The sequence below is a fragment of the Sparus aurata genome, chromosome 18 (assembly GCF_900880675.1).
Source record: "Sparus aurata chromosome 18, fSpaAur1.1, whole genome shotgun sequence".
NCBI classification, from domain to species: Eukaryota; Metazoa; Chordata; class Actinopteri; order Spariformes; family Sparidae; genus Sparus; species Sparus aurata.
In genome coordinates this window covers 26,193,155-26,219,024 of record NC_044204.1, presented here as the reverse complement: position 1 = coordinate 26,219,024, position 25,870 = coordinate 26,193,155, and the positions used below count along the sequence as shown (strand labels likewise).

General features: G+C 42.3%; 4 protein-coding genes across 4 annotated transcripts; 2 read left to right on the top strand and 2 right to left on the bottom strand.

Moving 5' to 3' along the window:
* Positions 1-195: 195 nt before the first annotated feature.
* On the bottom strand, positions 196-3,151 carry ndufs8b (NADH:ubiquinone oxidoreductase core subunit S8b). Its single transcript, XM_030396005.1, has 7 exons — positions 3,038-3,151; positions 1,840-1,888; positions 1,696-1,761; positions 1,514-1,603; positions 1,123-1,295; positions 870-998; positions 196-681 (listed from the first exon to the last, which is right to left on the bottom strand). The coding sequence occupies exons 2-7, from the start codon at positions 1,886-1,888 to the stop codon at positions 550-552; spliced, it is 639 nt and encodes a 212-aa protein (XP_030251865.1). The 5' UTR covers positions 3,038-3,151; the 3' UTR covers positions 196-549.
* Positions 2,897-12,590, top strand: tbc1d10c (TBC1 domain family, member 10C). The gene is made up of 10 exons (XM_030395997.1): positions 2,897-3,568; positions 3,973-4,116; positions 6,124-6,223; positions 6,510-6,617; positions 7,327-7,433; positions 7,635-7,749; positions 8,009-8,074; positions 8,504-8,693; positions 8,857-9,014; positions 9,958-12,590. The coding sequence occupies exons 2-10, from the start codon at positions 3,977-3,979 to the stop codon at positions 12,475-12,477; spliced, it is 3,504 nt and encodes a 1,167-aa protein (XP_030251857.1). The 5' UTR covers positions 2,897-3,568; positions 3,973-3,976; the 3' UTR covers positions 12,478-12,590.
* rad9a (RAD9 checkpoint clamp component A) lies at positions 12,589-18,546 on the bottom strand. Its single transcript, XM_030396001.1, has 12 exons — positions 18,246-18,546; positions 18,059-18,129; positions 17,866-17,939; positions 17,658-17,706; positions 16,660-16,774; positions 16,393-16,492; positions 16,165-16,268; positions 15,628-15,734; positions 15,391-15,455; positions 15,193-15,291; positions 13,970-14,225; positions 12,589-13,106 (listed from the first exon to the last, which is right to left on the bottom strand). Exons 1-12 carry the CDS (start codon positions 18,277-18,279, stop codon positions 12,996-12,998), a joined length of 1,185 nt encoding a protein of 394 aa, XP_030251861.1. The 5' UTR covers positions 18,280-18,546; the 3' UTR covers positions 12,589-12,995.
* LOC115568590 (uncharacterized) lies at positions 17,998-25,720 on the top strand. Its single transcript, XM_030395999.1, has 7 exons — positions 17,998-18,136; positions 19,953-21,387; positions 21,472-21,623; positions 23,320-23,761; positions 23,875-23,998; positions 24,088-24,299; positions 24,493-25,720. Exons 2-7 carry the CDS (start codon positions 20,515-20,517, stop codon positions 24,748-24,750), a joined length of 2,061 nt encoding a protein of 686 aa, XP_030251859.1. The 5' UTR covers positions 17,998-18,136; positions 19,953-20,514; the 3' UTR covers positions 24,751-25,720.
* Positions 25,721-25,870: the final 150 nt, after the last annotated feature.

The window sequence follows — 25,870 nt, the reverse complement described above, 5'->3', positions numbered from 1 at the left end:
ATCAAAAGATAGTCTTTAGATTATATCCCAAACTTTGATTTGTCTGTATTCTTACAGCTGGATCCAGAATTTTGGGGGGTTTAGCTTCATAAATGTCTACATTTATTAAATAAACAGCAAAATTGTTGGCAATAACTATTCCCGACAATTCAATTAATAGGCTATTTCAGAGAAAGCTTCAGTGCAACATGGAAATGAACTGTTAGTTGATTTATTTCAGCATAGGCAACATTACATAATTAATCTCTTTTGGACTAATACATCAGATAAAGTGCAGAAGAAAGTAGTCTATCACAGACTGTGCATAGGATACATGGTCAACATCATACAAGTGTAATCTTATCCATCTTGACAACACAAGACATATGATTTGTGCGTGTTTATGTTTTTCCTGACAACAGAATCTGAGGCTCAGAGGTTTCACTGCTCATTTCACTGGAACTTCTGTAAAGCTACAAATAATCTCTTTAATGCATAGGGAGGAGATAAGATATATCATTTTCATGCATGACACATCTGGGCAGGCAGAGTACAGATACAACAGTGGGTTTATCTATACAAGTAGTCTGCCTTTATGTTGGCTGCTATCTCAGCCTCCCATCTGTCTCCATTGTTAAGCAGCTTCTCTTTGTTGTACAGCAGCTCCTCGTGGGTCTCGGTGGAGTACTCAAAGTTTGGACCCTGAGAGAGGAATTGAGGGGAAAATACGTGTTAAACAACTGTAATTCTAAATCCATACAGATGATATAAAGTTTAATGTTCTATTTCAGTTTTGAAAACATGAATAAACACATTTTCCCCGTTGTGGAAGTTAGCAAATTACTTTTAGGTTGGCAATCTTTCCGTCTACAAGATAAACTCAGTCTTACCTCAACAATGGCATCAACTGGACAGGCTTCCTGGCAGAATCCACAGTAGATACATTTGGTCATATCAATGTCGTAGCGTGTAGTCCTCCTGCTGCCATCAGCTCGAGTCTCAGCTTCAATGGTGATGGCCTGGGTGCAGCAAAGACAGACAGGACACTTTTAAGTAAACAAGTACTCCTGATTGAAAGAGATAAAAACATAAAATAAACTTTACAGTATTATCAGTCTAATATACTCTTGTGTTTGTGTTCACCTGAGCGGGGCAGATGGCCTCACACAGCTTACAGGCGATGCAGCGCTCCTCTCCATTAGGGTAGCGGCGGAGAGCGTGCTCTCCGCGGAAGCGGGGCGACAGAGGGCCCTTCTCAAACGGGTAGTTGATGGTGGCAGGTTCACGGAAAAGGTAACTCATGGTCATCCCCAAACCTGCAGGAAGGTGTTGACAAAGAATCAAAGAGGATTATTTCGGATTAATTCCATAAAAGGACCAACACCACCAATGCATAGTTTTGGAATCATTCAGGAAATCATTTTTCATTTCTTAAAAAAGCCGAGCACACAAGTCAGTCACACTGGAGTAAATCACCAGGCCTTAAACCCAATGGATGACAAAGGCTATCTGTATGGAAATTATAATGTGTGACCTCTAAAGAGCTCCGTCCAAAGAAGAGTTGTAGCAGCCCGGTCAGTGATGGACCTCAGGTCTGTCGGCTCCTCTTGAGCATTTACATACTCTGCGAGAAGGATAGAGCGAAAGACGTTTTATAAAACATGTGGTCACTACACTGTTAATCCCCCATACGAGTAGCTTTCGGTTTGTACTTACTATAACCCTCCCTCCCTGCAGTGAGACTGAATGGGCGCATGATACCAGGACCATATCCGAAGGTACCTGCACATACATACAAAAGTCATGTGAAGATGCCTCACTTTGTACATTCAACTTGAATGACAGCAGCATCGGTTGTACCTGGCTTTGAGTAACAGTGCAGAAGACGTAGACTCAGTGCAGCAGACATCTACACGGAGAAAGCACATTGAAAACAGTTTAGACTCATTGGAGGAACTAAAATCTACACCCAAGAAAACAGGAAACCTCATGTGTTTCAACACAGAAAAAAAAGCTCTTCACTGGAAAAGTTAGAAGATTTAGTGAGGGATGGACGCTTTTGTTTATCCCTTTTTATTGGATAATGTTCGAGCATTTAGTACAAATATCTGAACCAAGATTATAGACTGAAAAAAGCACAAACAAAAATACAAAGGGGATATCGTGCATTAAAGAAAAATACCCAGAGCTTGACATATTTCTAATGTTTTCCATGCTGTACTACTTTTCAGTCCACTCTCCTGCTGGACTGTGAGGATGGAGACTGACAGCAGCGGAGCACAAGCGTCCTGTAATCTGGCGCCCCAAATCCCTGCTGTTACATCAGCAACTGACGCGTTCACGGCAGGCCGGCAGAGTGGGAAGAACGGAAACACGTCACGATTGTAGGATTAGGATGTAATCAATGATGCCTATTATTCTAAGATTGCTGCCTTTATTGCTAGAAGCTCAGTCCGGCCATATAAACGAAAAAGTATCGTAAATTATATATATATTTTATCGTGTGGTTGGAAGGCGCTTGTTCACAAGAGATATAAACAACAATTAAAACATTTCTAACGCACTTTAATTAGCTGGCTTGAGTGTAATATATATTAGTATTATCTTTTCAAACTATACACTGCCGAGGTAAACTTGATGTTCAACATTTTGCTGTTTTTTGTTAGTCCTATCCGCTAAATGGGCAATCTAGCAATGCAAATCCATTGTCTGTACGATATTACGTGAACGCCTCATTACAAATAGATAACTGTTAGCAAAACTCTCGTTAACGTAACACTTAGCTAACTGCTTTTATGCCCACTACATCTCCTTAAACATGTTTATTTGGTTATCTATTTGTTCGTAATACCAAATTGTAAATCCTGACTCCATAATTTACTATAACGTAACAACGTTGCTGACCAAGGTTAATTTCATAATAGCTAGTTAATTTAGGTTAATTTAGCAGAATACGAGTTACAGCTCAATTAGGTTAATACCGTCCATTTTCCCGGAGCCTAAAATAATCGTCAACAGTAAGAAGTTCCCGTTTATAGTGACCTTTTACTGGACTTACCTCTGTCACAAAGTTTTCGATGAGCAACAACGCGCTGACAGATGCTGGTCCCTGAAGTGCGCAATTGTATTTATGTTGCGTTCAAGTACTCCTCGTTACTCCCCAAACTCGGATTAAATAACCTTTCAGTGCACGTGTAAATGCAGTGTTTCCCACAGCAAGCAAAGGCACCATACAAGTTGTCCAAATAAGAGGAAGGGCACACACACACACACACACACATACACACACATATATTTGGTCACTCATTCTGATGTCATGTTTGATGACTTATATTTGAGCAGAGTATCACTTCCAGGATAGCTACAACTGAATATTTTCCATAAAAAGCTAATTTTACTCATTAAAGGGAAGTTTTTTTAAAGGCATGATGCATTCATAGTACAGAGGGAGGCACTGAGAGAGAGAGAGGCAGCAAATGAGCAAGAGAGAGAGAGTCAGAGAGGAAGTTTGTCTTCCTCCCTCATCAGTGGAGGATCTCACACTTCAGCTCTTCAGACCGAGTGATCAAACATGACGGAAATGTGAAAGGTAATTTATATTCTTAAAGCATATTTGTAGAGCTTTAACAACTGTCCTCTTGTTGTGATTGTGTTTATGGTTGTAAGAAGGGTAGAAAGTTAATGTAAACATATTCACAAAAATGCTTAAAAAAAAAAAAAGAAGGAAAGAAAAAACCTGAGCCAGCAGATGTTACAGTAAAGGACGTACTTTCAAAATGTTATGAAGTGTAGCAAGATATTCTTCCTCTAACTTTGCACACTTCTACTAACAATAAAAGCCTTAACGTACTCAAGTCAGAGCGGTGTGTTTGGGTGGGGTGAAGGTACTGTAGGAGGTAAGAACACATCTCAGATGCGTCAGCTTTAGATATTCATGATGACAGAACACACAGTCACACAATGAATAATAGGGAGCCTCCTCTTGTCCTTCAGTAAGATGTTGAGTCCATCGAGTCCAGCCCAGAAGAGCCTCTGTGATGAGGACGGCAGCTCTGGATCTGATGCAGGGTCGGAGGCTGGTCTGGAACCTGAGACAGACCGGTTTGGCTTCATTGTGACCAATGGATCCACAGCGGGGTGAGCAGTTCCACTTTTATACATGTGAACTGTTAAAATATTGACAGTGAGGTTGGCACTGTTGCAGTATCGAAACCACCAGGTGTACTGCTTCTCCGTTCGCTGACATTCTTTATCTAAAAAAGGTCAAATGGTAGAAAGACAAATAAAGGCTGAGGTGGTTATAAGACTAGAAATATTTGCCCTATCCAGACAAATTTATAGATTTTAAACACCAAATACGGAACAAGAAATGGCTACCTCATTTCATTTACTGTGTGTTTTGTGTCTTTTTTAGCAAACAAAAGAGTTCAGAGAGGTGAAGAGTGAGAGTCTGAGACCATAACTGTACAGGAAGCACACAAATAGAACAATTACACTCAATTACTAGTGAAAAGTCGTCCAGATGAACTCATAGACCAGAGATGCAAAAGGCCTCATGTCTTCGCTGGATTATTCACAGAGATATTATCATGTGTGTATCATTAACACGATATCAGTATTATTATTTTTTTCTACATCACGGTTATTATGAATATCATGACACCCATAACATCAAGGTCTAAAAATGTCAGTCTACTACCAAGAATTAAAAAATAAAAATACTAATATGTTCATGTTTGTGATTATATTGAAACATAGGTTTTCATACATTTGTATCAAATGGTAAAAATAGATGTTAGTTAGTTTCCACTAACTCTGATCAGATGATTTATCAATTAATGCTAAATTGCTTCAAAGCCTTTTATGTCTATCCTCAATGTTTATGGCTGAGAGGGATTTTAAACTTGAGTTGTTTTATTTGAAGGAATTTTAGAGGTGAACAGTATTTTACAAGAAAATAAGAAAAAATCTATATCTTACTATAATCTATACATCTATATTATTATTTAACCACAGTATTGGGTCAACTACTCTGTGTTGTATTGTGTTTGTGCCTTTAGACCTATAAGACGGAAATATGTTCTGTGTCAGAGAAGATGATTCAACTGTTGTTTCCTGTGGTCAATTTCTTCCACAGCAAGACAGACAGTTGCAGTGCAGTTTAAGGAAACATACAGTATTTAAGAAAGGCACAAAATTGCTGAAGAGACCACGTAATGTGTGTTTGCCTCTAAAACACACAGCCAAATGGACACATAATGCACTACTGCGATTAGTGAAATGAAGTCTGAATACAGTTAGTAAAACAGGTCTCAATGAGAAAAGCTGCAAATTCCACACCATTTATTTGATAATAAAAATCTCTTAATGTAAAACGTGGGCCAAACAAGAGCAAAATGTTTCTGCTAATGAGTGAAAGAAGCCTTGTTCACACAGCAAGTCAAGTTGGAGTTTTACAGCTGCAGTGGGACAGCTTGCACAGGGAGAAACAGTGCATAAAACCTGCGGTTAGGCCTGTTCGCAGAAATACTTGTTAGTGGTCATTTTTTTTATAGGGTCACTCCATAAATACTGCAGAAGCATGCCACATGTTGGCTTTAAGGTGTGAGGAGACGGATTCATTTTGAAGCAGGACAGACCATCTGGTGGCGCTGTGTCAGTGTGGACTGTTTCATAATTCTGCAGAACTCCACGGCATGAAGAAAGCAATCTAAGAAAAGTGTACATGACAAAAAAATGGAAGCATTTTGACTTTCAGGCACAGGATCAGTTGACCGCACATTCGCATTGCATTTAATCAGCAATAAAACAAAAAGATTCTGGACTACATGAAGCAGATGTCACCTCAGGATAAGCCCCGCTGAACAAACTGTTACCTGCTGCCGTGTTCACCCCATTGATAACATCCTGACCTGTTGCCATAGAGACTTTAAACTGCAACCGTGTGGTTTTCCTGTTTCCTGTCTTGATTTTCAGAGCGCTGTCTCTCTATAATGACAACACAAAAAAAAAAGGTGCATGCAGAAACTCTGCACATGACGAGTCTCCAGTTAAATGACTGTTTAAAACTGTGCAGTTAATGAATGAGACATGTTGAAAGGCTGAAATACTTAACCCGGTGTCTGATGTGCTGTTTTGTGTCAGGAGTGTGGGCCCACCCCCTGAGCTGGTCAGGCAGAGGGAGGCTAAATGGATCAACATCATGGTCCAATGGGATCGCATCTTGTTGAAGAAGACCAGTAAGGTGCGTATCATCCGAGGTACCATTCCAAACTGAAGGACTAGTGCAGTAATGACGGCTGAGTTTCATTTATCTGCTTCAGTTTCGTGTTGCTTGTATTGTACGTGTTGGTTCATTGTAACTCTGTTGTGGCTTCAATTGACACTTCAAATAGAACAGAGCCGTTGTTAATGTCTTACCACCTGAGCTTGGTCTCAAAATGTCTGCTGTGAGTAAGAAAAGGCTGATTCATACCGACACCTCATCCTCTGAGCTGATCCTGTATCTCTGTCACCGACGTCCCCTTCAGGTCAAAATTCAGTGTCAGAAAGGCATCCCGGCCTCACTCAAAGCAAAGTGCTGGCCCCTGCTGTGTGGAGCGACTGACAGGATGAAGCAAAATGAAAAACTCTACGAGGTAAGAAAACTAAATGCGCCCACTGTTGTGAATGCTTTCAAATCAGCTGCGGCAACCTCAGACGGAGGGCTTCAACAAATACACGAGCCTGCAACGGCCTCGTTGCAAAGGACACAGCGTGACGACTGGAGGAAGAAATTACTGGATTCCTCTATTAAAAGATGTGTCGGCACAACTTTGACATCATCAGTTCATTATCTGTGTCACTTATCAAACAAATATGACAGAAAAAATAGTTCCAGCCCCTCAAAAGTGAGGAATTCTCAGAGTGAATAGTTTTATATCACTGTAGGTTGTATATCTTCGAACTAACAAACCATTTATTTTCTCTTCTGACTCCCAGCTGGCTAATGGTAAAAAACTAATCGTTTTTAGATGCTCCTCTCTGTTTTCATCATTGTTACTGAAGACTTTAGTGGGTCTTGGATTGTCTGAACAAATTGTCTGAGGCTGTGGGATCTTAAAATATGCAGATACTGCTATTCTTATTTGAAACTTTCTATTAATTAAACAATAAATTCATTAAAATAGTTGTTACATGCGGCACTAATCATAAATAAGGCTCATCATAGTGCAATTTATGAACTATTTTACTGCTTGGCACAGTAGATAATGCAGTCAAGCCCGTCTTTGTTTTTGTTTTTTTAATCTAAAAATAACATGTAGTGTTTGTAGGTGGCCGACTCGAACTTTCTTTTGTCTCCGTTAGTCTCTGGACTCGCAGCCGGCTCTGCAGAGCTGGGTGGATGTGATCGAGAGAGACCTGGATCGACAGTTCCCTTTCCATGAAATGTTCCTTTCCAAGGACGGACATGGGTAAGAAACATTTCTCTGCTTCTGATCGTTCCTCTTGATGAGCCGACGGCTACCGAACAATTCTACAGTTTATCTCAGCTGCTACCTCCACAACGTTATAGTCCTGCTTTCTTTGTCTTTCTATCCTAAAGATGATTTTTATCAAAGCATAATGAGAAGGTTTAAACTTGTGGTGTGTGGCTGATGTGTGTCTGTGTGTAGGCAGCGTGGTTTGTTCCGGGTGTTGAAAGCCTACACCCAGTATCAACCAGAGGAGGGTTACTGCCAGGCGCAGGGGCCAGTGGCTGCAGTGCTGCTGATGAACATGCCGGCTGAGGTAGCGATCAGTAACACCGTTTACCCTCCTGTTCAGTTCCAAACACTGGAGTTTTGCTGATTCCTGTTTCGTCTTCTTGTTACAATACTGGCTTTTTTGGCCTTGTGTCCCGTGGCACAAGAACTGCCACAGAGTCATAACTAGCCTGACAATAAAAGGGATAACTAAGAAAATTCTGTATACTCACAATCATCCAACATTAAATGAGCCATTGTGGCGTCTGATGTTGATGTATTGTGTGTCTATGTGCCGTTGGCAGGAGGCCTTCTGGTGTCTGGTGCAGATCAGTGAGCAGTACCTGCCTGGATACTACAGCCCTCTGCTGGTGAGGACCTTCAAAATGCACCTGAAACTTATCTTATTATTTATTTATTTGCTTAAAATGTATTATTTTGCAATTATTAACCCTGTCATGCATAGATCATTTACATGATTTTTGTTCATTTATGCTACTCACAGAAACTTTGTGCACAGTTTGGATCTGAGTTATCCTTTATATTAAAGGATCATTTCCAAGACCTTTCTCTAATTTCATTTGTTACTTATGATTGTGAAAATCACATCTTCCAGTTATTTCTAGTGTAACCTAGAGAGTCTTTTAATCAGTCTGGTCAGTCGTGTATACAAGGCTTTTTTCAAGGAAAAGCCTATTTCCCCTATAATCAGCACTTACACACAATTAAAGACACATAAAACAAATTATTACTCAGATCTGTGTTTTTCTTGACCTGTCTAATCAAGTGTGCTCCTGTAGGAAGGAGTCCTGTTTGACGCTGCCATGCTGACCTGGGTCCTGAAAAGGACATGTCACGCTGCATACAAACACCTGCAGCACCACGGGGTGGAGCCCCTCATGTTCGCCACTGACTGGCTGATGTGCCTCTTCACACGCCACTTGCCCTTCAACACACTGCTGCGGGTCTGGGACCTCTTCTTCTGCTATGGTATGTCCTCCATATAGTCTGCTTATGGTCCTGCAATTTAAACTATGTCCTGAAAGGGAGACAAGAATATATGTAATCTCTTAGATATTACATTATGTTGTTATTTGGCATTGATTATGTTGCCTGCGGTACTTATACCTATATTATGTCCACTGCTCTGCAGGGGTGCGGGTGCTGCTCCAGGTGGCGGTGGTGCTGGTGCGTCGGGTGCTTGGCCGGGCTGACCAGAGGAAGCAGTGTCAGGGTCAGATGGAGACTCTGGAGAGGCTGAGGGGCGTCAGGGAGCATGTCCAAGATGAAGAGGACGCCTTCATCGCCGAAGTAAGAATGAAAGACATGGCTGGTGTTGATGAGAGCGACCACCGTGACTGGTTAACTATCTGCCAGTTACTTCAAGATGTCAGCTTCAACTTTAGGCATAAAATTACCACTTTTTCTACATTTGCAAAAGCAATAACATTTCAAAAAGATGGAAAAGGTTCCTGAACAATGTGCAAAAAAAAAATATATTTTATAACCATTTTCACAATTTTGATGGTAAAAATATTGTTATTTTTGCTGGGGTTTGTGCCAAACAAGCATGTTCACATACGTGTGGTGGCTATGATTTGTTGGCCAGGAAATCTCTGTGACATCACAGTGCTATCGAAGTATGTTGCAACACATTTTACTTGTATAAAAAAATTGACGCTCCTGTGATCTCGATCATATATTGACTAATTTTCTCAGCTTAACTTTGTTTTAATTTTCATGAAAGGCACCAGCGTGCCAGAAACTAAAGATTTCAAATCAAACAGCACAATTTCAGTTCTTTAACTCGAACACACGAGTCTAGAAACATAATAAATGATGATGCAACTGTACAAGTGGAAGGCACACTTAACTGAAATATTTGGGGTCCCCTTGAAAGGAAGCAAAATGGTGTTTCTTCCCTCCAGCAGAGTTGCAGACACTCGTCAAAAATCTATGCTCTAGCAGACTCAAACATCTCATGGTGGCCCAACAATTGACTAAAACAATATATGATGTTTTACCTCTAATTTTGTGTCCCATCAATACAAACGTCTATATGAGATCACAACTCAAGCCTATGACATACTCTGTTGTAATTGTGCCGTCGCCACTCTGAGCTGTCGAGTCACCACATTTCTTTATGTTTTCTGGTTTGGTACTTCAGGAATCTTTATGTAATTACAAACAATGTTAATACTTTAATTGTCTTTATTAAGCAAAAATGAGATTAATGTTCCTCCTTCTTTCCTAGGTGTGCTCAGTGCCGCTGTCAGCCAAAGACCTGGAGAAGCAGACGGAGAAGGAGTTAGAAAAGTGGAGGAAGGACAGACCCTCGTCCACTTTTGACCCTAGACGTCGTTGTCTGGGATACCGGATGGCTTGGGCGAGGGCTCGGCAGCACGAGGAAGAACAGAACAGGAAAGACAGAGAGAAGGGGAACTTGTCCGTCCCCATCGCTCGCTCAGCATCCACTCTCTCGCTGTCTCCCTCCATGCTTCGCAACAGGTGGAAGAAAGGGGGGAAGGCCAACGCAGGCGAATGGGAAGGTGGCGGCAACAGAGTCGTAAGGCATCTCTCTATGGGAGCAAAGGAAGACTTGAGGAGCTGGGCTGACATGAATTTTAAGAAGGTGCAGGGCGTTCAGGAGGAGGAGGATGTATTTTCAGAGGAACAGCAAAAACAGAGCGAGCCGAAAATGACAGAACAAATTGAACAAAAGGAATCTGAGAAGATGGACGACATCCAAAAGATACCGACAGAGCAGGTAGAAGAAACAGTCATAGTGTCAGAACAGACTGAACAAGCGGAATCAATAGTCACTGAAGACAAGGGGGATGAAGTCAAAGAGACAGAGGAAAGCAAAGAAATAAATGTGGAGGCAGAACAAACCAAAAGTCAAACCGAAGATCAGACTTTAGAAAATATTCCCGGGCAGATAGAGGAGCTGGACTCCTGTAACCACTCACAAAATCTGGAAAAGCAGAGTCAAGAAGACACTGACCAGGAAACTGAAGTCAAAGATGAATATAAAGAGCCAGAACACGAGGTAGAGAGTGACCACACAGCTGCCGTGGACGAAAATCAGATGGAGATGCAGAAAGATGCCGATGCAAACACAGAGGCGGAGACGGAGGAAAGCGTAGACCCAAGTGAGGAACAGATGATTCAGGCTGAGAGCACAGAAACTGAAACTGTGCAACAGGTGGACACAGTCGCAGAAGTCTCAGCAACAACTGAGACAAGTCCAGGTTCAGACACAGACACAGGTGGCGAAAGCGACACTCCAGCTCTCAAAGATCCTTCAGCGGAGTCAGGGACGCACCAGCAGCAGGAAGCGATCACAGAGACAGACAATAGCTCAAAGGTAGACACATTTGATGGAAAATACCACAGCACTGAGTCATTAGCAGAAACAGACACAAAAGAAGAACCCCACGCCCAAACAGAGACAGAAACTGAAGAACTGGCACAGACTCAAGAGAAGGTGGAGGAAGGCCAGGACGCACATTCAGAGGCTGAAATAGTAGAACTAGAGTCAGAGCAGCACAGAGATTCACAGAAAGAAGCAGAGACATTAATACTGTGTACACCTGAATGCACCCAACCCGAGGGGGATTTAGCTGATGCAGAGACTGGGGCAGGAACACCAATATCAAACGACACAGTGACGGAGGCAGGTGAGGCAATTGCTCAATATTCAGAGGAAGAGTGTGAAGCAGTAGCATCTGAGCCTTCACAGGAAAAAGAAACACACTCAGATGTTGAGAATTATCAAACACAAGCAGAGGAAACACCAACGGAAACTACTGACTCCATCGCACTTCCACAAAAGGAGGCGTCTTCAGCTGAGACTGAAGAAGTGAATCTCACCGCTGAGCATGATGGGAGCTCAGGGGAAGTGAGCACGACGGAAGAAACCCCACCTGAGCAACCAAAGGTCCAGGCAGCGGAGGGTGCCGTGGTGGAGGAAGGACGCACAGAAAAAGTTCAAGAAAACACACAAATGGAGGAAGACGTCTTCATTTCTACTGAACCAAGGGACTCAAAGAATACTGACAGCAACCCTCAAGTCCAGGAAAAAGAGTCTCCACCTGTAAAAGACCAGACTGAGCTGGGTGACAGCAGCCTGACACAAGCCTCACAAGGGTCACGCAGCAGCCGCTCCTCTGGAGACTTCTGCATCCGCAGGTCGTCCACCTCTCGCGGGTCCAAGTTAGTACGCAGGCTCTCTGAAGACCTCTTCACCATGCCAGAGAAAACTAGCCAATCAGAATCCATTCCTGATCAGCCAGAAGTCAAACTCACTGAAGTAAACCCAACCCAAACTCCACCGTCAGAAGCCACCTCATCACCGTCTGAAGAGAGGACGGAGGTGCAGCAGGAGCCGCACAAACGCTTCGGTCTCTTCCGCAGACTGAGAGGAGGAGAGCAGCCCAAGAAGACGAAGACAAAGGGCAAGATGCAAGTCCCCAAAATCCTGATTCAGGACTTCAGTGACGTAACAGGGACGGTTGAGGAAGTGGCGGAGGAGAAACTGAGCTCCAGGGAGAGGAGGAGGAGGCGGCGGGAGCAAGAGCGAAGGGAGAAGGAGGAGGAGAGGTTGAGGAAGAAGAGAGACAAGGAGCTGGAAAAGGAGAGGAGGAAACCGCAGACGAGGGGGAAGAGTTTCCAGGTGCAAAAAGAGAAAGGGAGCAGTGATGAGCCTCATCCCGCAAAGTCTGGATCACAGACGCTCAGATATTCAGCTTCTCTTTCTGAATCTTACTTTTGACAAAACAAATCTTTGTTATTGGATCTGGAGGGCTTACTGGTTTGAGCCGAGATCCTAAATCTTTGTCCTACTTGAACTTTTTGACATGTAAATAAATACATAATGTTTACATACTTTTGAAAAATATGTTTCTTTTATTTTATTCGAGGGGCTGTGTTTTGTTGCACCTTGATTACAAAACCGACTGGAAAATATACAGGAAGTGCTTAATGTCCAGTTTCACATAATCCCATATTTTCAACTCCACCATTCACATTATAGTTCAGTATAAAGTTTGAATACACTCAAAGTAACCATCCTATTCTGTTCTGTCTTTGCATATTTTTGCGCATGTAAAAAAAAATAGATACCCCGTACAAACAATAGTACAGGCCGGTGAAGATGTAAAAATAAGGGTTCAGGTGTCAATAATTGTTTAGTGCTGCAGCTGGCATGCGTGTAACAGTAAAACAACACACACACATTCAAGCCAGTCCATCTCTCTCCCCTCCATCAGTGTCCATCAGTCCACTGTTCTTTCATTGTTCATCGTCCTCACTGTCGCTGGCCAGAACTTCCTGATTTGTCACTGGTTGAGTGCTCGTCTGAGAAGACGGAGGAAGAACCGATCCAAAGAACAGGGAGCAGAACTGCAAAGGGGAGCACAGGAGAAAACTTAGGATAATATGTTTTCAAACACAACTAATTTCTGCAGGTTATAATAATCTGTTCCCTACCGCAAAGAGATGACATGATTTGCCAATATGAGACACATTTTTAGACACAAAGACTTTGACCCAAAGCAGTCAGGAGACAAATGTTGATGACAGGTTTTAAGTCTTAGGCACAGCACCAAAGGTTGTTTTGCGCACTACCTAAGCGAAATAAACAGAAACAATAATGGTCCAAAATTATGTGAATTAGCATTTTTTGTATAAGAAAAAGTGTACATTTTTGTTGCGGGCGAAAGCACAAACCCTCCACAGAAAATGTGCACCAGAGCCTGCCACAGGGAAAACGCTGAATGAATATCGTCATTCAGTTTGGATCAAGTTTACTGTCACATACACAAAAGAGCTCAACAATACAGATTGCTCACTAGCCTGGGATAGTAATATGCCACGTTGAGTTGCAAATTAAGCAATTGAATTCCACGAGTGTTAAAAAATTATTTAACACATTATTGTTTCTGGAGCTGAAGATGAAAGCAGCTAAGGAGTGAGACATCTCGCTTCCTTCTTGTGTTTGTTGTGCTAAATCTAGAGTAATCTGAGATTCGTTGAGTACTAACTTTAACCTCTTCATCAACATGACAACATGTAGTACATACAGTCTGCAATATGTCTTTGAAAATTAGATTGAGCTGTTTTCAGTAAACAAAGATTAAATGAGGTAACAAAAAAGACGTGTGTAAATGGACAGCTTCTCCTACAGTAATATGTTTATCTACTAGCTATTTGAATGTTTGTCTGAGCCTTTTAATTACTTAATTCATGTGAAAACTAAACCATACCTTCTTATTAGGCGGTCCAGCTGAATCCGCCAATTCAGCCTCCTCCTCTTCCTCTTCCTCTTGCTCCTCCGCGATTAGCCGTGACCTGTGATTGGCTGCAGCAGGCTGTTTTGAATATGTGGAAACTGCTAATGGGGGTGTGGGCGGACGTGTAGCAGAGGGACCTGGCGCAATACTGGTATCCATGGCGATGAGGTAGGAGTCCATGTCGTCATCCATGAAGTCATCATTGGGAGGGGGCGGAGGTGTTTGTTCTCTGGAAGGCAAATATGAGAAAGAGGGAGGTTACAAAAAAAAGTCTTTCAGTGGCTCCAGACTGAACATACAACGTATCGCCTCTAATTGATAAACTAAAAAATGAAGCACACTGGTAGTTATGTCTGAATAGAGTTTATCTACTAAACTTGGTACTATATTGTGGAGAAAAGGAGGTTTTACTGTTCATCCAAAAGGCCTTATTAGTTCTGATATCAGGCAAGAACCCTTCAGCATTTATCGTGTAGACTAGCTGCATCAACAGGTGGATGAAAACGGAAGTACAGACAGAAACATTTGACAATAGAGCTGCCTCTCATCAAAGTAAGAGGTAAGCTACCTGGCAAGTTGGAGAAATGTGTTGCTAACATCTGTACAAAGGCCACAAGCTGAAACTTATCACTCTACCAATCACGTTCTTCTTCATACCACTAATATTGATTGAGTTTTTGATATTTTTGACCCTTCCAAGTGTACCTTTGAAGCAGTAAAATCAGCCAGAAATCCCTACTCTTTTTCACAGTTGCAACAGAGATCACAAATGATTTAAAAGAGGCCTGAGAAACGCCACACTCAGCTGGATCCACCCCTGCTCATGCCTATTACCTAACTTGTGTGGCATTTATGACATGAACATGAGGAAGTGTTGAAACCTTAGCCACAGACGCTTTCTCAGCTACGTTTATGAAAGCAGATTTCATCTTAGGATACATTTTTGAGGACTATGTTGCTGTATGTGCCTATTTTTGATGAGGCTATAATGAGGCTCTGCCATTAAACTAACTCTCCACTCAGAGGATGACTAAAATTAAGCATCTTTCAAACAATTGTCCTCATTCATGTTCTTGTCAAACAGCCAGCATCTCTGCACTGTGAATGCTTACAAGGTCCTGCCTGTCTTTACAACTGAAGTAATGACAATGCTTTCTCTTAATCATTTTACACATTAAGTTTTGTTTCATCGTTACCGTCTAGAGTTGTTTTTACGGTGGTTGGAGTCATCAGAAAGTGTGGCCAGAACAAAGTTCCCCTCCAGGACGCTGTCTGTTACTGAAAGCACTAGAGGACTGACACACACGCACACAAACAAACAAACACAAACCTTAATGTCAGTGCATTGTGGTAATTCATGTGGTCATCTAAAATCTGTGAGCAAGTATGCTCACCTGCCCGGTTCATCAAAGTACATGGAAACAGGGAGACCAGTGGACTCCGCAAACACTAACATACCCTGGAGGAGAGATGACGAAAAGTCAGTTAGCAGATCTCCTTTAATGTGTAAATTAATGCATAATCCCTCAAAGGACTTCCCTCCCTCTCTGGACATTTTCCCAATCCACTCCCTCCTGACTAATCCGCCAATTATTTTGCCCTTTTATCCCTTTCTTTGTCTTCCTTCTCACCCGTAACTCCTTCAGACAGAAGGTGACGCTGTTCTGAGTTGTGACGGCGAAATGGTCGAACTCGTCTGAAGCCAAACACAGCTCCGTCAGCATGGACTTGGACCGATCTGAAAGCGAAACAGGCAGCGAGAGAAACAGAGAGAAAAGTGAATGGAGGACAAAAGCAGAGACAAAGTTGGTGTCAACTGTAAATTCTTTTAGTTCATTGCTGTGAACTTGGAGAGTTAGAAAACTACCTCTATTGACTAAAGACAGCTGAAACAACTCAGTGCAATTCTGTTGTTCTGCTTGTCTAACACAAGAGGGCACCCCTCGGTTCATTTCTAGCCTGTTTCCTGTGTTGTCATTCGTTCTGTATGTCATTAACACCAAGAGCTATGTTTGTCAGAACATGTTTTTTGATCCTGATAATCAATACGTACACAAGTCACAATAAAACACTGATCTTCTTGATTCTAAATTACTTTAATAGTCAATGTGAGATTAGTGAGATTTGTATTTGGAGTATGCGGTGAAAAAAACTGACTACCAACTCACCTTCTTCCTCCACATGGTTCCTGACCCACATCCGCTCATCACTCACTGACACAGTTACTTCTTCTAGAGAAGGAGGGAAGTGCACGACTGTGTCCACCAGAAGCCTGAGGGTGAGGGGAAATAAAATGTGAGCAAGGGAGAAAGGACAAAAAAAAAAAATAGGATACTGGATATAAACACTGAAAGAAAACGACCCACTATCAGATCAGAAAGAAATATTTTACACACCTGGGATGGGATCTGAATACATTGCCATAGCTGTCTTTATCAAACACTGCCTGCAAACTCTCACTGTCCTGGAAAGACAGGTTGTGCGTCTTCAGGAGCCCTGCAGAGGAAATTCCAAACTATATTAAATACACAAGCACATAGAACTTAACGCAATGAACGCATGATGCGCTACAATAAATTCAACATGTGTCACCGTGTAAATGTGATGTAATTCTTTTGAAATCACCCATGTAAAGCAAAGTGAGAGGGAAGCGAAGCTGATACCGTGTTTGCAGTGTAGGGTGAAGGTGAGGCGGTTCTTCTTCTCATCCAGCCCGATGTGACACTTTTCCACTGTCTTCTCCAGAGATGCTAGAGACCTAAACACAGCCTGCACACTCTGAGTCACACACAGAGGAACAAAAGAGAGATTAAAAATAAATACATGAAAAGGGACAGGAGCACGACTATGTAAATATGCAGTGAAACAGTCTGGTATTAACAGTAATTCTATCAGTTGTTTTTTAAACTTAAAAGGATGTTCATTAAAAGAGATGTTTGTCCGATCTGTGATGCAATGACAAATATTTGTTCCCACACAAAATGTAAGGTCAGGTAATTCAAGCACTTTTAAGCACATTGCGATAAATAACTTCGCAAATCACAATTAGTTTGGCCAGAATAATTGTGACATGGCCTAATAATAACCTCATTAAGATCAAACTCTAAACTGAAGATGCAATGGAATTATTTTAATCACATCTGAGGATATTTAATAAATATATTCACTTTACTTTGTTCTGTAAAATTATCAGTCTCCTCTTGCACAATATGCTGCATAATCTACCGTCTGAATTAACTGTCACGTACAGCTGTTAAAACACGGAAGAGGCTTTGCAAAGAATCTGCACAAAGATAACATCAAGACCACACCGCAGTAGCAACAGGACAGGAAAGATAGCATTTGAAGTTGAGTACAGAAAAGAAACTCCAACGTTCGCTCATTAATCAGACTCTGAATCATGCAAATGGGATCAGTTATTTCCAACCATGGGCTAACTGTAAGGCTGTGGAGTAGCTCAGCTAATTCGATGAATTGAACTTTTGTTGATCTGTGTTGATGAAGTAACATTGAGCTCATCTGATGGGATGTTGAAGATGTATATCAATACGAAAGAAGGCTCTGACATAGATGATTACAGTCAATGTAAATGTGCTGAATGTGAGACATAAACTGCACAAAGCATCAGAAAAGTGGAGCTCATCTCTTTGTCTCAGCACACCTTTATTGCCATCTTGCAGCGAAAAGCGTGCCCACTGGGGATCGTGTACCTGCACAAGAAATAGAAGAGGAAGTGGGATTTAATGTCACAACAATTTTGACACATAAAATGTGATGTTAAGTGACTCAAACTCTCTCTCTCTCTCACACACACACACACACACACACACAAACAAAGACACACGCTGCCGTTTATTAACAGTCTGCACCTGCTGAAGAAGAGTGGTGCGAACAGGAAGCAAGCGTATGCCGACCGAGAGGAGTTCACAGACCGCAGGGCCAGCTACAAGGGAGAGAAAAAACCAAAATCAGCACTCAACGAGTGCACCAACAGGAAGCAACAAGACTATACGCATGGCAAGAGGAAGTGTTGGTCTATATGACAGCATCAGAGCAGCTCACCCCATCATCCTGAGGCTCAACATAGAGCTCATCACCGATCCTGGACAGAGAATGGATGGCTTTGGCCAGCACTGGACGGTACACACACACACAGATGCACAACATGATTATGATTAACAACTAATTGATATCAAATGCCTATGTAGTAGTTAGATATATGGCTGAAGAAGCAGGAAGTGTTTGCTACCTTTAACGTTTCCTCCCGTCACGACGCAGTCCATTTCTATAAATTAACTAAATAATACTTTTTGGTTAAGTTAGCCAACTTGGCTAAAAGTTAGCCGAAACTAGCAGCTTAACATTACCGAATAATGAACCTGTGGGGGTTTAACCGCTTGCGCACCGAGCAGAAAACCTCCTAGTGTTGAAAACATACTCCGTCTAGTTAGAGCTCGATTTTTACTTTGTAATTGGCGTCTTTCCCCGATCTTCGCGTTGTTTACGCCGCCATTAGCCGCTTCCGCAATGCTGACCAATCAGAGGGGCAGGAAGTGAAAGGAACGTTGTCAAGACTACACGCATGCGCAATGGGATTCTAAACTGACATCTTTTACAGCTGCATGTTTATCAATAAAGTATTGTCAGGTCTTTACAATGAGCTTCGTTTGAAATACAAGGGACATGGACTATTTAAAAATGTTTGACATGAGATTATTTTGGAGGAAAAAGAAATGAAGTTATTAATATCTAATTTCATTTCGAATTCATGTTTATAGGCTACATAAAACTTAGTATAAATGATTTAAATGATCTGCGCTTCAATGAGAAATGCTCTCTCTGTGTTATTATTCATTATATAATATTGATAATATATGAGTCTAATAGCTTTTTTCATGCACCATAAAAGCATTCAAGATCAGAAACTTAGTATTTTAGCAGGTTTGTACTATCTTCTGGCTCTATTTTTTTTTTCAACCAAAAAATTAATTGATTTGAAAAAGACACTGATGAAAAGGATTTTATTCTCATTTTCTGTATGATAATAAATAAATAAAAAAATAAAAAAATAAATAATAATAATAATAATTGTATTTTGAATGAACAGACATTGAAAATGTTAAAAATGTATAATGGGGAATATAAAGGGTGGGTACGTGATATAATATATGAAAACTAGAATGGCACACAATGAAGTAAATACCTTCACAAAGTTCCAACTGTGCAGTCATAGACACCAAACACCGTAATACAGCTGATTTCTTTCCCATCAAGATCCAGGTAATATTCCCTTAGAAATGAATCTCTTTATCTGTATCCGTACCAGAAGTTGACGAGGTCTACTCTGGGCAGAGATCAATCCTCAATGAGGGTTTGGTTGAAATCCGTGAAGTAGTTAATGTATAATCCTGCTGACAAACCAAAAACCAACCTGTTATCAAACAAATAGAAATAGCTGAAAACTTGATCTCAGCGGCGGGGGTAACTAAGTGGTGGCCTATATAAACAGTGTTGATAAAAATTCATTACTTTCCAGTGTCTAGTGCAGTTTCATGTTCAGGATTCTAGTAAAAACTCATATATTATTCCTACAACAACAGTAAAGACTTTATTTTTAGTTCACCAAAAAGACAATAGTGCACATACAGTTCCTTTTAAAACAGGTTATCCCAGGGGTCACTGCCGGCATTTCTATATTTCTGTCATTCTGAAGATGTATGAATAGCAGCTGCTCACTAAAATATGCCCTGTAATTACCACTCAACGGTCACAGTGGTTAGAAACTGGGTGTGTGTGCACATGTGTGAGCAAGAGAGCCAGGGAGAGAGAAATAGGAAGGAAGGGAGGGCGAGTAGAAAGATGGCCAGAGAGAGAGAGAAAGAGAGAGAGAGAGGGAGAGTCACTGTCAATGCACAATTATCTCACCTCACTGGTCTTTCTTGTTGGTCTGCTTCAGTTTGTACCACCTGAGGAACGCTCCCGTGCACCGTCTCTCCTCCCTTAACCGGTGATAAGTGTGAGGTGTGACTAAAGCAACCTCCCTATACTGAAACCACGGACATTTGGGGAACGAGAAAAGACACGAGAGGGCAAGAGTCAGACTGCTGCTGAGACTTTTGAGGATTATGGAAGAGTGGAGGCAGAATGACAGAGAAACATCCATGACAAGAAGCACCGTACACGGGGAAGGAGGAGAATTTCTATCCAAGCTGAGGAATTAAACTTCAAGAGATGGACCTGCATTGAAACCTGTGTGGAGAAACTGTGACGAGGATAATGAACACAGATTGGAATAATGAAAAAGAAGGAAACAGCCACCACAGATGTCTAAAGAACAACAACTGGACAAAGCGGTGACGTGATTCACAGCCGGCTGATTTCTTCTGTCATGCTCTTCAATTTCTTGTGACTGTGTGGAATCCATTCGCGTTCGGCTGACTGTATTCTACTACTTTTGCACACTCAGTTGTTGTCATGCTTTTCTGTGACTTCTGGAGTTGATACAGTTCAGTTCCTAGATGTCTCAGTCACATAACCCAGCAGATACTCAGGCCCTGCTGCAGTCCATGCTGCAGAGACTGAAGCTCCAGCCGGGTAGAGAGGGCCAGGCGTACCTGCACACACCTGTTCCCCACACAGCTGCTCCTACAGGGGAGCAAGATGGAGAGAGAGGAGCCTCCAACCTCCAGAATGTCAACAACGGGCCTGTAAATGGCTTTGGAGCTCATGGCGTCCCCTCAAATGAGTTGGGCATCTCTGCTGCGGACAGTAACTCTGCCCTCAAAGGTGAGGAAATACAACAATCAGGTCCTGGCGGTGAAGTGAACAGAGGTCATATTTCCTCTCCCACCCAGAGAGACGACACTGATGGTGACACGGGTGAGAACAAGGTGGTGGGACAGTCCACACGGCCTGGGGTCACCCCGTCTGGAACAGAGCAGCTGTTTCCTGCCAAATCACTCAAGGATGCTGATATCACTTCCTTTGAGAGGTCTGATGGGGAGAGGGCGAGTTTTGGCAGCGCCGCAGTGACAACGCACAAAGATGCCGTACCAAGCGTGGGACAGAATCAGGACCAGAACGCCAGGAGTTTTGCACCTAAATCCTATGTGTGGTCCATGAAGACCTCTGGAGCGAATCTTGACGCAGGAAGTCAAGGGGACAAAGTGTTTCATATGGGGAATGGAGGATTTGGAGATTTGGCACAGAGTAAAGACATGCAGATTGTCCCAGCAAACAGCAGCTTTAGAAGAAAGCCGCGATCGTCAGAGAATAGAACCAGAAGATGGACTCAGAAGATCAAGGAGAAGTGGAGGGAGAGGCCGGGGAGCTTTGGCAAAAAGGGAAAAGAAGAGCAGAGTGAAGAGCAGAAGAGTGAGCAAGGAAATAAAGTGAGTAGCGCGTTTTGATTGATGATCTCTCCTGTTGCTGTTTTTTACACCTTGGATTAAAACGGAAGCTCTTTTACTTGACAGATTGCACCTCCAAACCAGCCGTCACCAGCAGAATCTCTCATCAACACGGCGATCAAGGAGGAAGAAAGGACCCTCCCTTCACCAGACCGCAGCGATCTTGGTAAAACCTCCCTGACACACACAGATGGCGGCACCAGTGAAGGGTATACGAGGTAATCAACCAACAAATATGTCCTTTAAAATGTAAAGATGCACACGAGGCAGCACTGACGTCAGAATGAAACTGGCTCAAAGCACTCACAGCCAGGTGTTTGTTGATTTATCTCTTGGCTCTAAGGCAACACGGGGAAGATATGCGAGGCATTTCTGAGACGTTTCCAACCACAGCTGTGACATTATTTTGGTCTGATACTTGTTCCCTCTCTGGTCTGATGTGCCAAACACACCCAGCCACTGACAGCGTCTGTCATCAGACATCCTCAGACGTACTTTCATGTTACGAAATCGTCATTAGGTTCTGATAACATTTCCTCCTCAGTAAACATTATCATTGAGACCATTTGATTGAAGAAGTTTCACATGTTTTAATCAAGTGAAAGTAATACCATAATGTAAAGACACTGCATCTCATGTAACTATCAGCTGTACACAGAACGCTCCTTGTTATATGATATGATATGATATGATATGATATGATATGATACCGATTATTGGAAATCAATTAGACTGAAAACAGATATTTGGGACCGATTTTCATTTGCAGTAAAAAATGAATTACACAAATGAAGTACAATTTACTCAAGTACAATTTTGAGGTACATTTTCCGCTGCTTTATACTTCCTCTCCTTTACAGTTATTTGAAACATTTAATCAGCAGTTACTTTGCAGATTTAGATTTTTTTATTTTTCATTTTTTCTTTCTTTCACAGGCTGTTAATTGTGACGTGTGTTACCACTCAGATATAGTCCTGGGCGGGGCATTGTGTGAGAGGATGTTGCAAAGTAGCACATTTTTAAATTAGTTTCTTTTATCGGCCATTTGACGGAACAACCACAGATGCTGATAACTGGAAAAAGGCTAAATATTGGCCCTGATAGTCGGCCAGGGCCAATAAATGCTCGTAATGGATTTTCTTGAACTCTGCAAAGTAACTTGTAACCACAGCTGCCAGATAAATGCTGTGGAGTAACAAGTATGATACTTCCCTCTGAGATGTGCAGTAGGAGAATAATGAAGCATAAAATGGTAATAAGTAGTAAGTAAATGATCTCAGATGTACCACCAGTGAAAGAGACACGATCTTATACACACACAGGCTGAGAGAATCGGCTATGATGGTGGATGAGGCTCGATTTGTTCTTTGTTTTTCTTCTTTCTTTTTTTAAAAAGGGCTCCCTAATTTCCCATAACAGCTGAGCACGTCAGTTTTGGGCAAATGTTACTCAGGCAGGAGTGAATAGTGCACCTCTGGGGGATTATTTTCAGTGGTGGAGTGATGCACATTGCTGTTGTGCAGTGATTCCCAACCAGCAAACATTTACATCTAACCTTTGGAAAGTTTATTGAATAGTTCATTTTGAAGCACCAATGATTACGATTTGGTAATGTAGAAAAATAAAAAAACATTCCACGTACTTGTTTTCCAGAGAAAATAAACACACACTTCAGATTACAACACAGAAACCAAACCGAGTCAGCTTGTTTGGTTTGTTTGTTCTGATCTTTTGTGACGACTTACCATCTGAATCATTGGCAAAAGCATCGAGGGGGTCCTAAGTTGCACAGCTTGTGAAATCTTCAGAGACAAATTTGAGATTTCTTTTTATTTAATTACAACCGAGCGCCTGATTTTGGCGCCCAGGTGATTATATATACATACCGCATTGAGTCTTTTCTCTTGTGGCAGGTCGGCTGCTGACTTTGAGTTCGGCCTGGGCTCCTTTAGCTTGCTGGATGAGATCGTCACGGGTCAAGAGTGGGCCAAGTTCCTCAACCCAAACCTCTCAGCCGCCTCAGCTGTTCAGAGACCATCAGAAGAACCAAAAATCCAACCGAATCCCTATGACAGCAGCCAGACATCTGTGATCATGAACCACCAGGGAGGTGTGGACAAACAGTGGAGCTTCAGAGGCGCTGAGGCATCTCCAGTTTCAGATTTCAGCAGGGCACAAATATCGCCTGATGCTTTCCAACCCGTCAGCATGGACGTTTCAGAAGGGAAACAACAGCAGGATGCTCACAGAGAGGCCGACCAACCAGAACCAATGGAGCACGGACACGCCCAATCAGATGTGCACTCTGGAGTCAATGGACCAGGACAACAACTTACACCTCGACACTTTACATGGGTTAGAAAGACTTTACTGTACCATCAACATGCTGGAAGCGATCACAAGCGCTTTCCCAAAATCTTTGCTTTCTCTCGTATGTTGGTAACCTTGTTGTCTGTTTGTGATTGCAGCCTGCAGATATTTTGAACAGCTCAGCGCTGAAGAGCAGAGGCCACCTCAACAGAAAGAGGCAGCATCAGTCAGCTGAGAGGCCTCAAACCAGCAACATCAGTGATGCAAAAGAGGCAAACAAAGGTCAGAACAGCTGCACACCTTACATAATAAGATACTAATCACATACTTCTTACTTTAGATGCTCAATTATCTTGTCTCTCGTCCCACAGAGGGGTCCAGATCTCCACTGAGCCTAACAAGCAGCCCCGTGATGGAGACGACAGGCGACTCACAACACGACAGCGTCATGCCTTTGTACGCCCTCAAATCTCCACCTCTTTCTCCATCCTCTTTCAGTCCTTTTTCTCCCATACCCAGGAGCGTCCTCAAACACTCCATGTCCCAGGATTCAGAGTCTTCGATGGAAGTATTGACGAAAAGGGTAAGATCTCCCACAATGCAGTTGTTGTGGTCACATAGCCCCCAAAACATTACAGAAGGCAAAAGGAATTTGATTTTCTTCTTCTTCATTAAAGAAGTAAATATGAGATTTTATAAACATCTAACTTCTTCTTTCTTTGCCTTTTTCTGTTCGTCTTTCCCTTTTTTATTTCAATCATTTTTCTCCGGATCAGAGGCGAGTTGAGGAGAACCGGCGGGTTCATTTCTCAGAGCAGGTGATGACCATAGAGCCTCCAGTGATGGATCAGGATGCTACAGATTCGGAGGAGGACTCGGCATCAGCAGCAGACGAGGACTCTTTGATAGATCAGGAGTTGGAGTTCGAGTCAGAGCGGGCGGCGATGGAGGAGCTGGCACCTGCACGCCGGCCCGTTCTCCCTGCCTGGATACGGGCTCTGAAGAGGAAGAACATGGGGAGGAAGCCCAAATAGTGACACTGCAAAAGAAAGAGAGAGCACTTACTCACACAGATTTGTTTTTGAAAACCCTGAAACATGTTAATTGCATCATGATCTCACCTCTCTGGGAACACTTGTCTTGTGAAGGACGTGACTTTAAGACTTAAAAGACGACAAAATGCTGAATAAAGATGAGTGAACGTTCAGCAGAGTGCATGGAAAGTTTGCTGACTGGATTTCTGTCTGGACTATGTATGCTCTGCAGCCGTCTCCAGACCACTGTCATGCTTTTATTTTGAAACCTCTGCAACTACAACCATCTACTCACCAGCAATACTGCTTTGCTTAGCAGCCCTTTAGCAGCAGTTCTTGAGGGGAAACCTGTCAGACATATCAGACTTCTCCAGCTGTAGAAGAGGTTCAAACGGGTAACAAGTCAACCTTTTCCTCACCTCTCTGTCCATCCGTCCTGGCTGGATTGCTGCCAGTGTGGCATCAGCTGCGTTTAGCCGATTTAATTACAGGAGTAAATATTCGTCCACCGGCTTTTACAGCTTTTATCAGAAATATTGTGTCTTCCTCCTACTCAACTCTCTGGTCTGCTGTCTGTATCACTCTGTCTCTTGGTAATGGCCCCTGTCCGGCCGTCCTGGAAATTAACCCCAGAGGAGGAAAGAGATACAAATTTAGAGCTGAAGCAGTGGCGGTTGCAGACCATCAGTGGTTTCTGTTCATCCGCAGCTCTCCATTCAACTCTTGAAATGTTGAAAACATGTTTTGAATCCATTAGTTTGCTGGAGAGTTTATACCCCGAATAATAGGATAGTATACCCTATAGCTACAGCCACATTAAAGGAACAGTTCAACAGTTTGTGAAATATGCTTATCCACTGTCTTTGTGTGAGATGGATGAGAAGACTGGTACCACTCATGTATATTTAATCTTCCCTGTATCGTTTTTTCACTTTGGTTTCGTATTGATTAAACAAATTAGATATTTTAATGTTTAATTTATGTTTTGTTTCACCATTAGAAGCACATAGATGCACCTTTAGTCGTCCTGGGGCCCCGCACGTAAAAACACAATACAGTCATGTAATAAGAACTATTTTCCCTTAAACAGCCAAGCTTAAGAATGACGCAGGCCAATTCT

What these genes read in the sequence shown, in the direction of transcription:
- ndufs8b (XM_030396005.1), bottom strand. Translation starts at nt 1,888, where the DNA reads ATGTCTGCTGCACTGAGTCTACGTCTTCTGCACTGTTACTCAAAGCCA. An exon ending in TTGGACGGAGCTCTTTAGAG is followed by an intron (nt 1,296 to 1,513) that starts GTCACACATTAT and finishes ACCTTCCTGCAG; the next exon opens with GTTTGGGGATGACCATGAGT. An exon ending in AGGCCATCTGCCCCGCTCAG is followed by an intron (nt 999 to 1,122) that starts GTGAACACAAAC and finishes TGCTGCACCCAG; the next exon opens with GCCATCACCATTGAAGCTGA.
- tbc1d10c (XM_030395997.1), top strand. Translation starts at nt 3,977, where the DNA reads ATGTTGAGTCCATCGAGTCCAGCCCAGAAGAGCCTCTGTGATGAGGAC. An exon ending in TGTTGAAGAAGACCAGTAAG is followed by an intron (nt 6,224 to 6,509) that starts GTGCGTATCATC and finishes CGTCCCCTTCAG; the next exon opens with GTCAAAATTCAGTGTCAGAA. An exon ending in GATACTACAGCCCTCTGCTG is followed by an intron (nt 8,075 to 8,503) that starts GTGAGGACCTTC and finishes GTGCTCCTGTAG; the next exon opens with GAAGGAGTCCTGTTTGACGC.
- rad9a (XM_030396001.1), bottom strand. Translation starts at nt 18,279, where the DNA reads ATGGACTGCGTCGTGACGGGAGGAAACGTTAAAG. An exon ending in GCACCACTCTTCTTCAGCAG is followed by an intron (nt 17,707 to 17,865) that starts GTGCAGACTGTT and finishes TTTCTTGTGCAG; the next exon opens with GTACACGATCCCCAGTGGGC. An exon ending in GAACCATGTGGAGGAAGAAG is followed by an intron (nt 15,735 to 16,164) that starts GTGAGTTGGTAG and finishes TTTCGCTTTCAG; the next exon opens with ATCGGTCCAAGTCCATGCTG.
- LOC115568590 (XM_030395999.1), top strand. Translation starts at nt 20,515, where the DNA reads ATGTCTCAGTCACATAACCCAGCAGATACTCAGGCCCTGCTGCAGTCC. An exon ending in AGAGTGAGCAAGGAAATAAA is followed by an intron (nt 21,388 to 21,471) that starts GTGAGTAGCGCG and finishes TTTACTTGACAG; the next exon opens with ATTGCACCTCCAAACCAGCC. An exon ending in CACCTCGACACTTTACATGG is followed by an intron (nt 23,762 to 23,874) that starts GTTAGAAAGACT and finishes TTGTGATTGCAG; the next exon opens with CCTGCAGATATTTTGAACAG.